Source organism: Canis lupus, chromosome 26 (genome assembly GCF_011100685.1).
Source record: "Canis lupus familiaris isolate Mischka breed German Shepherd chromosome 26, alternate assembly UU_Cfam_GSD_1.0, whole genome shotgun sequence".
In the NCBI taxonomy this organism is placed as follows: Eukaryota; Metazoa; Chordata; class Mammalia; order Carnivora; family Canidae; genus Canis; species Canis lupus.
In genome coordinates, this window is record NC_049247.1 from 954467 (window position 1) to 969856 (window position 15390).

At 48.1% G+C, this 15390-nt stretch overlaps 1 protein-coding gene across 16 annotated transcripts in view; it reads right to left on the minus strand.

Annotated features, from left to right (window-relative positions):
• Positions 1–15340, minus strand: part of EP400 (E1A binding protein p400) — a 102970-nt gene extending 87630 nt beyond the window's left edge. For 9 of the 16 annotated variants that reach the window (XM_038574687.1, XM_038574696.1, XM_038574692.1 and 6 more), the window contains exons 1-5: positions 15203–15330; positions 6782–6935; positions 5977–6029; positions 2770–4133; positions 1099–1209 (exon numbers count right to left, since the gene is read on the minus strand). In XM_038574687.1, the coding sequence (XP_038430615.1) occupies positions 1099–1209; positions 2770–4098 (1440 nt within the window). In that variant the 5' untranslated portion in view covers positions 4099–4133; positions 5977–6029; positions 6782–6935; positions 15203–15330. Of the gene's footprint in view, positions 1–1098; positions 1210–2769; positions 4134–5976; positions 6030–6781; positions 6936–7382; positions 7405–15202 lie in introns of those variants that run through there. The other 7 variants (XM_038574694.1, XM_038574698.1, XM_038574697.1 and 4 more) reach the window with 4 other exon arrangements.
• Positions 15341–15390: the final 50 nt, after the last annotated feature.

Below are 15390 nucleotides of genomic sequence, written 5' to 3' on the forward strand. Positions count from 1 at the left end.
TCAGTAAGGCTTCCAGTCAACGGCAGGCTAACAGTACTTAAGTTTTGGGAGGTCAAAAGTTATATGTGGAGGTTCCACCGTGTGGGGATGGTGCCCCTACACTGTTTAAAGGTCAACTCTATGAAGGACGCCGTCAGGGCAAAAGACAAAAAACCACATATGAGCCCCTGGCTTAGTTGTAATCCTGACATGACTTGTACTGTGCTGGGTAAGAGAACACTCTCACCTGCTATGTGCTGAATATCAGCATAAAAGGGCCTGCCACAGTACCCGCAACTGCCGGTTGCCCAGTTCGGGGGAAATATGTGTGCAGACACATACAAGAGAGTGAAAACACTACAGAGGGGCAAAGAGTGCACATTGCTGAATCCAGGTAAAGGACACATAGGAAATTCTTTGGAAAACTGTTTTTGCAACTTTTCACATATGTTTGAAATGATAGCAAAATTAAAAATAAAAAAAAGTTTTTTTAAAAAAATGTATCACCACAAAGATGAAACTACTCTCTGAAGCCAAGAACCATCCATTATTCCCTATTGCGAGAATTTGACCTATCCTTTCAGGTTCTTGGCATCACCGATGTTAACACTGAGTGATTTGGTTTCCAAACACACTAATCAGTCTCTACTTGGTGGACACCTGAATGGGGCCTAAGGTCCTGACTTCAGCATTTCTTCCAGTTCGGAAAATACCAAGTTACTAGCTGCTTAAATCTTTTTTTTTTTTTTGTTCTGTTTTGCACTGTTCTTAAAAATACAGATAGAAGACACAAAAAAGAATCAACATTTAAAACACAGCACACAAGGAATCCTGAGTACACATTCAACAAGACTGTATTAGGTGACATGCATGCTAAAGCTACTACTGCGTCACACTCAACACAGAAAAAATAATAATGCATTAAGATCCGTGTTGTCATTTACTCATGCAACTTAATTTTATCATTTTTATATACAGGAAGACTTTTTAATTTTTTAAAAAATAAGGAATGGGCTCTGGAAAAAAATGTTGGAGAGCAAATAGTAAAATTGAAGGTTAAAATATCTGGATGAAGGGAAGTTTGGGATGAGGCTACATTTGAGAACCATCGAAAAGTACCTGAAGCGGTTGCTGCTGGGATGAAAAAGCAGCAGAAACATTTGGCGGAAGCTGGGTTGCTATAGCAACGGGAGTACCAGTCTGCCCATCCTTTCCTGTCACAACCTTTACCTGAGAGGAAATATTTTGAGAAAAAAAGGCAACATAATTTTTAAGACTGCTCAAAATTTTGTCAGAATTTTATTGCTGATAGCTCAGTGATGTTTGGTGTTTAAAATGGAATGCTTTTGCATGAAATCTTGTAAAAGGATACCTAACTGACTTACGGTGGATTTACAACAGAACGACCTAACTCTAGTGTGAATCTTACAGGAACTCCAATTTGAACACAGTGCAACATCCTCAGATTCTGCAACTTCAAACCGTAAGCAAGGGAACGGCAGGCAGTCTCTGAGCAGCAAAGCCCTAGTGCCCTCACAGGCCATCTGTACAGCAGTCACCCCACTGCCTGCTGTTGTGTGGGTCTATCTCAGTAGGAAGGTGCAAAAAAGGGAGTCATGCCTCCTCATTAGCACAGATGAGGGGGACGGAGCCTACAGATAGCATTGAAATACAGAGAACTGAATTTCGCTGTTTCATGGCAAAGAGGTGTAATCCTCAAAATAATCATATTGACCTTTTAGAAAATAAAAATAGTCCTTTCTGGAAAGGGTGTTAAAGAAAACACAAAATGGCAAAGCCACACAGATATGTCCAGAAATCTCAATGAGGACGGCAAAGCAAAGAGGTCAGCTTTTGCTCAGCAAAGGCTGATTTCTTTGCAGGAGAAGAGCTGACAAAGAGCCAAATTACTTTAGCTGTATCATAAAACAAAATAAGCTCCACCAACATACTGTACACTACACAACACAATGGCACAAAATACAGTGCGTTACAGTATCCCTCACCATTCTCACCATTGCTCTGTTTTCATTAGCTCCTCTTTCAGGAAATACAAGTAGAAGGATCTTAGGAATCACTATGGTACTGATAAAACTCAGGGGGATTTATGAAAGACCTGTTCCAAGCACCCCAAAATATTTCACTCCCTATAAAAAATTCTATGTTAAATATCACTCAATAGGTATTTGCATACATGAGTTTAAAAAACCTCAAATTGAAGACTTTTACATCTAAAAATTGAAAAATTCTCCAAGCTTTGCTATAACAATGGTATCTTCATCATGAAGACACCATACAGACCTACCTGGTGATGTGAAATCATGACTGTTATACTGTACAGTTACTGATTCAAACCCCTTGTTTAAAAACATTTGTGGTATTTTTAATGGTAGACCAGTGTAGGTAAAATGCAAAATCTATGCAAGTAGCCAGAAGGCATCCACATCTCCAGCCTCAGAGCTGGACAAGACCCACAACTGACTACGGGAGATGGCTGGGTCATGCCAGGCCAGCCTTCAGAAACTAGATGACCTTGCTCTGCAAGAACATGTGCAGGCCTGGACCAGCACTGCTCACAGGGTCATCCTGCATCTTCTTCCCAATGTCCAGAGCAGCTCCTTCCCACCATGCAGGGAAAGAGCAAAACACATCTTCAATTTTACTTCTGGATCAAATCCTCATGAAACCACATCCTAGAAACATCCCAGGCTCAAAGGCTATGTTTTATTTACAGTTGCCTAGACTCAAATTTGCATAGCATGGTACTCTAATTAAAGTGCTATTTCTCACCTCATCATTGATAACCTCAGACTTTTCTTCCTCCTCCTCTTCTTCCTCCTCTTCCTCCTCCTCCTCTTCCAGATCCAAATCATTCTGCCTAAGATAAGCTTGCAACGGGGCATAGTGCTTCTTCTTGAAAGCCAGGAAGTCCATCATGTTCCCTTGAAGGTGCTGCAGGAAGAACAGTTCGACCAAGTACTCCCTGAAGGCCTCCTTTAGCGCCTCCATTTCTCTGTAATGGTACTCCAGGCACTGCTTCCTCATCTGGGCCAGCTCCTGAGATGCTGGGGGGATCTCCTCCAACTTCTTAGGGGCCTTTCGTACCCCTGCACTCCCCGCAGATGTGAGAGGAAGGCTGGAGAGGCCCGGGGGCACCGCAGTCCTGGAGGGGCTGGTGGGGGGTGGTGGGGACGTCATCCCAAAGGCCGAGGCCCCCCCAACCCCAACCCCGACCCCAGGCAGCAGGGGTCTGGTCAGTGGCGGCCCCTGCAGCACCTGCTGCTGCTGGACCAGCTGGCCCTGGATGATGCTGCTGATCTGGGGTGGCAAGCTCGCTGTGGTGATGTGACCAGGGCTGGCCAGGGGCTGCAGGCTGGCTGCACCTGCAGCCGCAGGACTCTGTGGTCCCAGGTGGTGGACGGTGCCCCCAGACTGTGCATGGGGCTGTGACAGTCTCCGTTCTCGGACCGCGATGGGAGCCCCTGTGTGCTGCAGCTGCACCTGGGTACCTGGAGCCATCTGGGCAAGGCCCGAGCTCTCCTGAAACACAAAGTGACCGCCACTAGACGGGCTCAAGCTCATCTGCCTCACTAGCACGCTGGCGTCCACAAAGCCCCCGGTGGGACTGCTGCTGCAAAGGCCCAGGCCAGGGCCAGGGGTGCCTGTCCGCATGCTCTGCAGGCCCGGCCCTGGCCCAGGACTAGGCTGGGTGGGGCTCTGAGTCTGCACCTGTTGGGACAGTGGCGAGGTGACCTGGATGTACGATGGAGACCCATGCTCAAAGCGCCTCTGCTGGGCGCTGAACTGGAAACCTGGAGAAGTAGGGCTGGGGAGTGGCAGAGGAGCGAGCGTGATCTGTGGGTTTCCTCCCACCACGGGTCCGACGCTCTGTAGGGCGATGTTCACGTTCTGCCCAGTCACGGGACTCCTGTTCATCAACTGCTGAACTTGGTAACCAGGAGACTGAGGTGCAGACGGGCTCGCCGATGGCGCAAAGGGCGTGGCAGGGGACTGGGGAGGATTTGGGTGGGCCTGCTGCTCTTCTCCTTCGCTGCTGGTGAAGGCCCTAGACCTCTGCAGCTGGTGCTGGACACTCTGAGGGCCGCTGCCATGGTGCATTATCGCCCCCCTTTTTAATCCAACTTAACGTTCTCCTGAAAAATCAAAGTTAATATCAAGTTACTTGAAGACAAATGTAAGCATCTGCATCTGATCAGCACTTACTACAAGTACCATTTAGCAGCACTGGAGAGATAGTCTGGTATGTTCCCAGGGGCATCTGATGCAAATGAGTCTTATTAATTCTTATCAAGCCATGAAAGAGATGGCACTAAAGACAATGTCCCTCAACACAGATGAGGGACAGGTCCTTCTGGGTCACTGCTGGGACCTGCAGGTGGATAATCCCAGTTAACTACCATGGAAAGTAACCAGCATTGCTAGCTCAAGGCCAGGCAGGATCTGAACCTGGCACTGGCACTTGTGCCCAACACATTTCTTCCCAGAAGCCGCCTCCTAGCTAGCGGTTCCTCTCCATTTCCACATGCGGGAGGGCTGTCTGCCTGTCTCTCCTGGTAGAAGGACAGCCCCCTGCTCAACGCCAGGCAGTCAGTGACTGCATCAGCTGTCTGCGGTCTACTGCCATCACCCTATCACCAGAACAGAACACCCCATCAACTTCTGGGCTACATCAACTGCAAACACAGAGAGCAACCATTTCATTTCAGATCCTAAGCTCCTGAAGGAGAGGGCCCAGGCCTGGGGGCCAGAGCCTCACCTTAGACCTGTTGTAGAAGCCAGGACAAAACAAGAAGGCACCTCAAACTTCAGAGAGAGAGGAAGAATGGCGGGACTTGGGCCCATGCTCTGGGAGAGTCTCCCTCAGACATATGCAAACTCTCTGGAGCTAGTACCACAGCTTCAAAGGGGCTCCTAGCCCAAACAGCTTTGTGCAGAGGACCAGGGAGGTACTGGGAGAGTAGAAGACATGTGCTGGGGGTCAGCTCTCAGGACCCCAGAATGCTCCCAAGTCAGATCCAGCTAGAGTCTCAGTGTCTGCGAGGGATATGACCCCACTGGGGACATGATGTCCTCCAAAGCCCCCTGCTCCAGGTGTCTGCTCCCCACTACAACAGGGTCACAGGCACAGAAATAGCCTTTCACCACTGGAAATTCTCAAGTCTTAACCGACACACTGAGCTCCCCATTTCTTGGTGTTCCTTCCACCCTGCCCCTCAAAACAAGCAATAGGGCCGGTCTCGTCATCCACAGGGCATTACCTCGTCATCCACAGGGCATCACAAATTATCTCAGAGGACAGGGGTAAAAACATCAGAAACCAGAAGCTATAAAAGTTACAACGCAAAAATACATCTACACATGGAACCCTGGCCAAGATAGATGGTATGCAGAATTAGAAGCTACAGAATGTATGGGTATGCCAGTAAAGGTTGGGAAAACACGAAAATTGGTGCCTATTTAAACAACAGAAAAGGTACTTTCTGCTCTGAAGGCTATTGCTAAAGAGAGTCCAAGATCACAGGCAAGCTGCAACACATATGTCTAACAGGAGATCACGGCCTCAGCACACCTCCTGCTTTCAGAACGAGCTCTTGCTCCTGAGCTTTGTAAACAAGCATTATGAGGAGACATGTGTGGAACTGGCACAAAAATAGAACAAATGTGATAAACACAAGGGCATATTTAGGATTATTTCCTTAGAATACATTCTCACAACATCAAAAGTGAGCAAAGAGAGAGAACAAAAGCCATAAATGAGCTCGCTCACATATAACAATTCACAAAACCAGGGGAAGCTAAGACTTAGGAGGAAATATGTCATGACCACTGACAGAGTGAAAATCCTATTTCAATTCTCACCACAAATCATTCACCAAAATAAATGAAGCATTTTCATAAGGTAACATCCCAAGTTTTACACCAATCGTAAAAGAGTCAAAATAGAAATACACAGAGAATACAAAAATGAATACTTACTAGAGCTCTGAAGGGGAATTCAAGTTCCTAAACTTAAAACAGTAAAGTTGTATCTGAAAAGACAGATGGATTTGAAGACATGCAAAATTTTAAAATGTTTAAAATTCAAAAATAAATCATCAAAATCATGACTATTTGGGGTAGTTATGATGGGGCTATCACTACACTATAGAAAGTACTCATATAAAGTGGAAATCACTGAAATCCCACAGAAAAATGAATTAAGGACAAGAGACAGTTTACAAAAGAAAAACATCTATTTAACTAGCTGGAAGGGAAATGTCCAACTTCACCGCTTATAAAGTAATACAGACTGAAATAAATATCTCCCAGATCCACTTAGCCAAGATACTATATCACACGACTGGCACCCTGCCAACCCCACATCTAGTGGAGGGTTGAGAGGCAGATAGGGACACAGAGCAGAGATCTCAAAGAGCTCAGAGGCCAGGACATGCCTGACAAGGTGGGCAACAGTGCTGGGAAAGCAGAAGCAACCCACCTGACCCATTACCTTTGACCTAGTAAGACTAGCTCTGGAAATCTCTCCTGAGGAAATTCACCTATTTTTTTTAAATTGTGCATAAAAATGTTTATTGCAGAATACAGTAAGAGTTCAAAAAAAAAAGTAACTGGAACTATCCAGTGCCCAAGTTCTAGATGGAGGCTCTAATAAAAATGAAAAATGTGCAGACATATTACCACGAAAGAAGCAGGATACCAATTATATGATATAGCCACTACTCTGTTAAAGATATAAATTAAATAGCTAGCCACTGAAATATATCAAAATATGAATACTGACCTTCACCTGGAGAAGGGATAGAGCACTCCTTGGCGATATGAGGACCAAGCTACCAAGCTACCAAGCACCCACACCACGATGAGTTGCAAGATGCCAAGGAGCAGAGCCAGACGCAAGGATCACACAGCGCAGGTCACTGACATGACATGATATTCTGGAACAGGCAAAACCAGAGGGACAGAGATTAGACAGATGCCGAGGGCTGGAGATGGGGGAGGGGCTGACTCAGGAGCAGCAGAGAGAATCTGGGGGGTGGACCCACTCCTCCACTAAATGTGTGAAAGTGGTTACTAATGTGTTTGTCCAAAGTCACAGGGTCACACGCTAAAGCATGAACTTTGAACATTATACCTCAACTTTTTAAAGTAAATTATACCTCAACTTTTTAAAGTAAATCCTGACCTCAGTGAGCTTATAGTCAGGTAGAGAAATAAACCCAATCAACAATGATATAAAGAAACTGCTTATCTAAAGCAGCATTCCCTAAATATGTGCCACAGCCAACCCAATGGAAAGCAAAACTACCACCAATGGCGAAACAATTTTTTTTGGTAGTAGCTGTTTCTACTTTCAAGGCCCATCAGAAAGAGCTGGAGCCAACCCTTAAGCTCACAGTCCCACGCAGGTACTGCTCAGGATGAGGCTTAGGTTGGGGCACCGTGGTACAGCATGGATGCAGCCTGGCAAGAGGCAGTGTGCAGGCCCTCAGGTCACTGTGTGCAATGCTCCCTAGTGCCACTGGCAGCAGGATGCCAGCCACAGGCCCACATCCTGCTGCTGCTCTGTCAGGGCGACAATGACATCATAAAGGGGCACTTCCAGATGCCAGGAAAATGCCACTCTAAGGAACACTATCTGGGCCCTGTTCTGTGCAGGGCAGGGGTCCCTGGGTCAGAACCCATGAGAGGGGGATCCCTGGGTGGCGCAGCGGTTTAACGCCTGCCTTTGGCCCAGGGTGCGATCCTGGAGACCCGGGATCGAATCCCACGTCGGGCTCCCGGTGCATGGAGCCTGCTTCTCCCTCTGCCTGTGTCTCTGCCTCTCTCTCTCTCTCTCTCTCTCTCTCTCTCTCTCGGTGACTATCATAAATAAATTTAAAAATTAAAAAAAAAAAAAAAAAAGAAAAGAAAAAAAAAAGAACCCATGAGAGGGAGGGATGGATGGCTTGAGAGACTGGACACCCCCAGCAGCTGCTCTCAGCCCCACTGCTGAAGCCTCAAATTGCTGCTGCTGCCCACCCACCATTCCTGGTGTCCTATCTAGGAGCTGCCAGATCAGGCAGCTAGGGATCAGGAGCTCTCTTATTCCCCCTCACCAAGTAGGGAGCTCAGGCCATGAGCCTTGCTCCCTTCCCAAACTCACCCCCCTCTCTGCCCCCACACTTCCCCAGACCCAGCCAGGACCGTCTCCCCTGCTTCAGGGAGTTTTGCAATGTTGTCACCATAGTCATGGGGCACCCTCGAAGCCAAAGGCAAGGCCTGGGCACTGTTCATCACACAGGGCCACTGCTGTCACCACAGGGAAGTGCTTCTGCACATCCATACCACCCGCGTCCAGTACACAGCTCATGGCCCAAAGAACCCCAGCAGGCCGTGAGGAAACACACAGAGGCAGACATGGAGGTGTCAGAGACAGTCCGTAACTCTGGTCTATGCAAAACCCAGAGCGCAGATTTGGCCCTCATGAACCAACAAAGTATCTCTACAAGGCTGCTCACAAGCAACAGGCTAAATGCGACTCAGTCACTCACTCCCAGACCTCACTTACGAAATGACATTTCCTGTTAGAGAAATCAGTAAAACAAAGTAGAACTCCAAGACCTGAAGTTGAATTCTTTCAAGCATATTAACTTATAAATCATCTCTCTTAATAAAAGAATTGCAATTAAAACTAAACTGGAATGCCATTTTGCATCTATCAGAACGCACAATTCAGAAGCCAGACATACTGCTGGTGAGGCTGGGAGAAGTCAGGTCCACTCAGCTCTGCTATAGTGCTGTCCGACCCGACCCAAGGACCTGGCACCACTTCATAAAACCGCATGTGCTTGTCCACATGCTGGACCCTGCAGTTCCACTACAAACTCACCCTGAATAGCCACCTCTGGTACAAAAACACATAAGCAGAGTTCAGTCACTACAGCATTATTTGTAAACACACACATTAAAAATAATTGGGCTCGGCAGTTTAGTGCCACCTTCAGCCCAGGGCCTGATCCTGGAGACCTGGGATCAAGTCCCATGTCCGTCTCCCTGCATGGAGCCTGCTTCTCCCTCTGCCTGTGTCTCTGCCTCACTCTCTCTCTCTCTCCCTGTGTCTCTCATGAATGAATAAATAAAAAATCTTTAAAATAAAAATAAACTACACATCCACATTTCACAGACTGGTTGACTTTATTTGGTATATCCACTCAATGGAGCTCTACGCAGCTGTACAAATAAGAAAGCTCTCTGTGAACTCGTACAGAGCAATTTCCAGAAATGTCACATGAAGTCAAATAAAACACAGAAGATTCTATGTGGGATACTACCCTTGCTAAAAGGAAAAGATAGGCAGATGTATAAATAGATACATCTTGCCTGCATTGTTTTCTACAAAAAAAAAGGATATGTACATAAATCTGTTATATACTTAATTTTTTTCCCACAAAAATGTATTTCCTAGTTATGTTCACTACAACAGTCTACAAACACCGATATCCTGTAAATAGCTGCTTACTTTTACAAAAAAGGAACTCATAGGGACGCTTTGGTGGCTCAGCTGTTGAATGTCTGCCTTCGGCCCAGGATGTGATGATCCTGGAGTCCCAGGATGGAGTCTCACATCGTGCTTCCTGCATGGAGCCTGCTTCTCCCTCTGCCTATGTCTCTGCCTCTCTCTCTCTGTGCCTCTCATGAATGAATGAATGAATGAATGATCTTTAAAAATATTAAAAAATAAAATATTTAAAAACTTTAAAAAAGTTACAGGAAAAAATATTTTCCACATGAGAGAGCAATACCAAACATTCCTTAACAAATTAAAGGGTGCAAAAAAAGTCCCATTTACCAACAAAATACACATTCTTCTCCCCTCAGAGTACATCAGGCAGGCTCCATGCTCATTCCTAAAATACGTACATTCCAAATGACATGAACTGGGCCAAACTGAGTTTAAAACTCTGTGGGTTTCACTGTGCCACGTGCTCTGTGGCAGTGCCACAGTGCAGAAACTGGCACTGAGGTCTCCATGTCTCTTCTAGCTTAACCGGCTATGATGCTGAGACTTTGCTGTCGTGGTGGTGGGGGCAGGTCCTTAACCTGACAGAACAGAGAGCCCTGTACTACCAGACAGGCGGACTGTATCTCAGCTGCAGAGGATGAGTCAAGAGAAAGTAAAGCAGGGCTTCCTCAGACATAGCCATAAAGCTGCAAGCCCCTAACATCCCTGTACTGCTGTGTTTCTCAACTTTTTACCCACAGCCGTAAGAGGTCTGTTTAGATCCTTCTCTCCTAATCCCCCCTCACACTCTGTGAAGTTTTATTACCACAACCATAGCACAGACCTCGCTTTGGGAGGCTACAAATCACTGTCACATCTAAGATTTTTTCACCCTCCTCCTTAGAACCAATTTCCAGCCCCTGGGGAATTTCCAGCACCATCACGGAGAATGCAGCTTCTAACGTGCAGAAAGAGACCTGGAAAAGTGCAAACTGAATCAGTTAGCCTAATCAGGAAGTTAGGAACTGGGAGAAAGAGCAAAGAGGAGCTCCTGTGGACTGCCTGGACAGCACACAATGTGAGTCACTCAGGCATCGCTTGTATCAGAGGACCAGAAACAACAGGGGACTGGTTCGATTGCAGCACACCCAGCAGCACAAGGAAACAAGCTCTTGGTACAAGCAGCAACCTGGATGAAGCTCAAAAGCATTATGTTCAATAAAAGAAGGTCCACATGGAGTTCCTTTAATTGACATCCCAGAAAAGACAGAAAACACAGTGACAGATCAGTGGCTGTAGAGAGGGAGGAGCTCAGGACAGTGAGGGTGCTAGGGAATTGTTGGGGGTGAAGAAACTGGCATTTTTATTTTTAATTATTTTTAATTATTTTTTTGAGATTTTATTTATTCATAAGAGACACACACACACAGAGAGAGAGAGAGAGAGAGAGAGAGAGAGAGAAGCAGAGACACAGGCAGAGGGAGAAGCAGGCTCCATGCAGGGAGCCCAACATGGGACTCAATCCTGGGTCTCCAGGATTACAACCTGGGCCGAAGATGGCACTAAACCACTGAGCCACCCAGGCTGCCCAAGATTGGCATTTTTAGAGAGAGTGAGAGTGTGCATGAGTGAGAAGAGAGTGAGAAGGAAGGAATCTCAAGCAGATCCCTGCAGAGCAAGTAACCCAATATGGGGCTTGATCTCACGACCCTGAGATCAGACCTAAGCTGAAATCAAGAGTTGGATGCTTAACTGACCAACCCACCCAAGCTGTTCTGAATCCTGATTGTCATAGAAATTACACAATGTCTATCAATATTCTCAGAATTCTATACCAAGAAAAGTGAATACTATGACGTGTAAAGTTAAAAAAAAAAAAAAAGCTAAGTAACGTGAGGTTATGCAAAGGCCTTCCCTTTACTCAGTACACAAATTACTTTTAAAATTTATTTCTACAATAATGCACCAAAACAAGATAAAAATTTCCACTGACTAGAAATAAAGAACCACGGGGAGGTGGAGCTGAGAATACAGGCACAAAGGACAGATGCTCTGCCCAGAGGTGACTCCTGAAGGCAGTGGGCACATGGTCCCTCTCCAGGTGGCTGAGGATCAAAGCCACTAGCACGAGGCTCCCAAGAAAGGAGCAGACCAGCCAAGTAGAGACTACCTCCACAGTGGGACCACAAAATTTCAGGCACTGGAAGACCCAGTTCCAGTGCTGCGCAGCCACAAACCCCTGCTAGGGAAGAGCAGCTTTCCTCCCACCCAAGAGGTGTACTGAGACATAAACATGGAGGGGGGATGGACAGAGAGAATCCATGGCAGGCCCCACAGATGATGCAGGTGGAGAAACCACGCCCAACCTCCTGTGGAACGCAAGGTCTAGAGACTGCCCCCTTCCTTGAATGGCTTCCCACCCTCCAAGCTGACTCCCTTTCATCGCCAACCACGTCAAACCTCACCTCCTCACCTCCGGCACGGGTCTTCCTCTTGGGAGAGCCAGCTTCCCTCTTCTAAGCATGTGAATTTTATTCTTCAGCATCCCCTAGAATCATTGATTATCCCTGTATGCCTAGGTCCCTACCAAATCCACCTGCTTCAGGGGACCTGGGTGGCTCGGTAGGTGAAACGCCTGCCTTCAGCTCAGGTCATGATCTTGGGGTCCTGGGATCAAGCCCCACCTCGGGCTCCCTGCTCAGTGGGGAGCCTACTTCTCCCCCTCCTCCCACACCACTCGGGCTCTTTCTTGCTCTCTTTCATGCTCACTCTCTCTCAAATAAATAAAATCTTAAAAAAAAAATCCACCTGCTTTAGAAAATAATTTGTTCATTGTTATATTTACTCAATATTTATTGAGCACTTACTCCATCAGGCACTATTTTGAAGCACTGGGGACACAAGAGTGAACACAGCATGGTTTCCGCCCCCAGAAGGAGGGCAGTCAAGTGATACACAGGAAGTGCAATGGCAGAGCTGTGGCAAGATGAGGTAGAGACAGTGAGTAATGTGGGCAAGGTGTCGAGTTCTACAGCCTCTCTGAAGAGGGGCTTTTGAAGAGAGTCAGACCATGGCATGTAGGACCCAACATTCCACACACAGCCAGGGTGTGCCCAGGCCCTGAGCCAGGTGTGACTGAGCCAGGGGATGAGGACTGGGGTGCAGGGACATGAGGTAACAGGGGCAGTAAGGACCTGGTCCTGAAGGGCTTCATAAATTGCCTTAAAGACTTTGTTTTTTTCCGGAGATAAGAACTATGGAGAGCTTTGGGCAAAGAAGTGCACAACGTGATTTGTTTTAAAAACATCAGCCAGCTGCTGTGTTGAGATTCAAGTGCAGAAGAGATAGGGTGAACAGGTAGAGCTGGGAGGAGGGCATTGGAATAACCCAGGTAAAAGATGGGTGGGGAGGGGGAGTGAAGGGCAGCCATAGATGAGAAGACACTGAGGAGCAGTCAGGTCTAAATCTGGTTTTGAAAGTGTTGACACAGGACAGTTCTGACCTGAGCAACTACAAACATGGAGCTGTGTCCAAGTGAAATGCAACAGAGTGTAAGCAGCAGATTCCACACAAGTTAAAGTAAGATTTGTAACTTGGAACAGGAAGATCCAGCTGGGAGATACACGTTCAGGATATGTTGACATGTGACCTACAGTCATGACACAGGATGAGATCACCTGGGTGTACAGACCAGAGAGGTCTGAGGACTGCTCTGAGGCATTAGAATACTTATACTTACAGGGAAAGGAGAGCATAAGGAACCAGCACAGAAACTAGAGGGAGCATCCAGCAAAGTAAAAGGAGAACCAATAGTGTGGTATCTCAGTGCCATAAGGAGATAATGTTTCAAGGAAGCCATGGGTGGCCTTGGCAATATAACAGCATTGATGACCCCAAGAGAAGTGGTTTTCAGAGGCGGGGTCAAAAGTTTAACTGAAGTTGGTTCAAGGGAAATGTGAGGAGAAAATGGTGACACGGAGCACATGATTTTTTTCTAACTCGGTATAAAAGGAAGCTAAAGACCTAGAAAGGCTAAGTGGAGGATTTGTATGTCAGTAAGAATACTTTAGAGAGGGGCACCTGGGTGGCTCAGTGGTTGAGCATCTGCCTTCGGCTCAGGTCGTGATCCTGGGGTCCTGAGATTGAGCCCCGCATCAGGCTCCCCGCAAGGAGCCCGATTTTGCCTCTGCCTGTGTCTCTGCCTCTCTCTGTCTCTCTCACTAATAAATAATAACATCTTTAAAAAAATACTTCGGAAAGAAGATAAACTGAAAATAAGACATGAATATTAAAGCCATGGCCTACAGTAGGCAAGAAATTGTGGGTCCGATAGAAGAAAGTAAATAATGGTTTGCAGATACTACAGTGCTAACAGCAATTATTGTACCAGACTTCACAACATGTGATCATACTGTTTTTAAAAACACATAAAATTACATTATACAATCTCAATTATAAAAGAAAAATTACATGGGGATGCCTGGGTAGCTCCGTGGTTGAGCACCTGCCTTTGGCTCAGGGTGTGATCCTGGGGTCCTCGGATCGAGTTCCGCATCAGGCTCCTAGTGGGGACCCTGCTTCTCCCTCTGCTTGTGTCTCTGCCTCTCTCTCTGTGTCTCTCATTAATAAATAAAATCTTTAAAAAGAAAGAAGGAAAGAAAGAAAAAAAAGAAAAGAAGGAAGGAAAGAGAAAGAAACAAGAAAAATCACATGAATAGAACAAGAGACTGTAAAAACATTAACTGTGCTAATCTTTGTGTGGTAGAATGATTTAGTTTCAAAAAAATTTCTGCATTTCTGGCAACCATTCAGGGAGCACATCTGTTTTATTGGTTCCACTAAAAAAAAGTTACCAAAACCATTTTATTGCATATATAACTTCAAAAATTAACCAGAAAATACACAAAGACTCCAACACCTACAACAGCAGGAAGAAAGCACTACTAGCATTCCACCGCGCCGTCCTTGTCCACCAACAGTGACGGGAGCAAAGACCGAGGGACGACAGATCTCTGTGGACGAGTGCTGGGGGCGAGAGAAGGCCGGCGCCCACCGGGAGGTACGAGGGGGGCAAAGGGGCTAGGCCGGCGGCGGGGCCCCCCGCACATGCTGACTTCGCGACCGTCAGGACACAGCCGCGTCAGGACGAGCTGGGTCTGCCTTCCCCCAGCTGCCCCTCGTCGGTCGGCCTGGACACGTCCCTTTCCCTCTGAATCTGTTCCCGCACCCGCGGAGGTGGCACCCGTGCCGGGGGACCAATGCAGTGGGGATGCCTACCCTGCCGAAGGACCGGCGACGCAGAGCCGAGGGCCAGACCAAAATAAAGAGCCAGGCGGGCCCCACCGCCTGCCCACAGCGGGGGTCGGAGGGCCGCCCCCTCCCGGCGCTGGGGTCCGGGGGCCGCCTCTCCGCGTCGCCGCGTCTCCGCCCCCCACCCGCGGCCGCACCACCGCGGGCCGCGTCCCCGCGCCGGCGGCCCTCCCAGCCCCGGGGTCCCCCGCCCACCCCCGGCAGAGCCCAGACTTCGACGCCACCTCCCCCCGGCGCCAACCCCCCCACTCCCGGCAGCGCCCCCCACGCCGGCGGGCCCCCAACTACGCGCCCCGGGCTTGGTGGGGGAAGGGCCGGGGACGCAGGCCACGCGATTCCCGACCCCGACCCCGACGCCGACGCCGACGCCGACCCCCGCCCGCTCCCGCTCCCGCCACCCCGTGCCCGCACCTGCCTGGGCCTGGACCACAGTCCCGCCGCTTCGGGCCGAGGGCTGGGGGCGGGGGTCGAGGCGGGGCCGCTCCGGTCGGCGCATCCGGGGCCACGGACAGAGGAAGCAGCGGCGCGCCCGCGGCCGCGAGCCGGAAGTGACGTCGCGAGAGGCGTCGAGACGGGCGGAGGGCTAGAGCGGCCGGGCG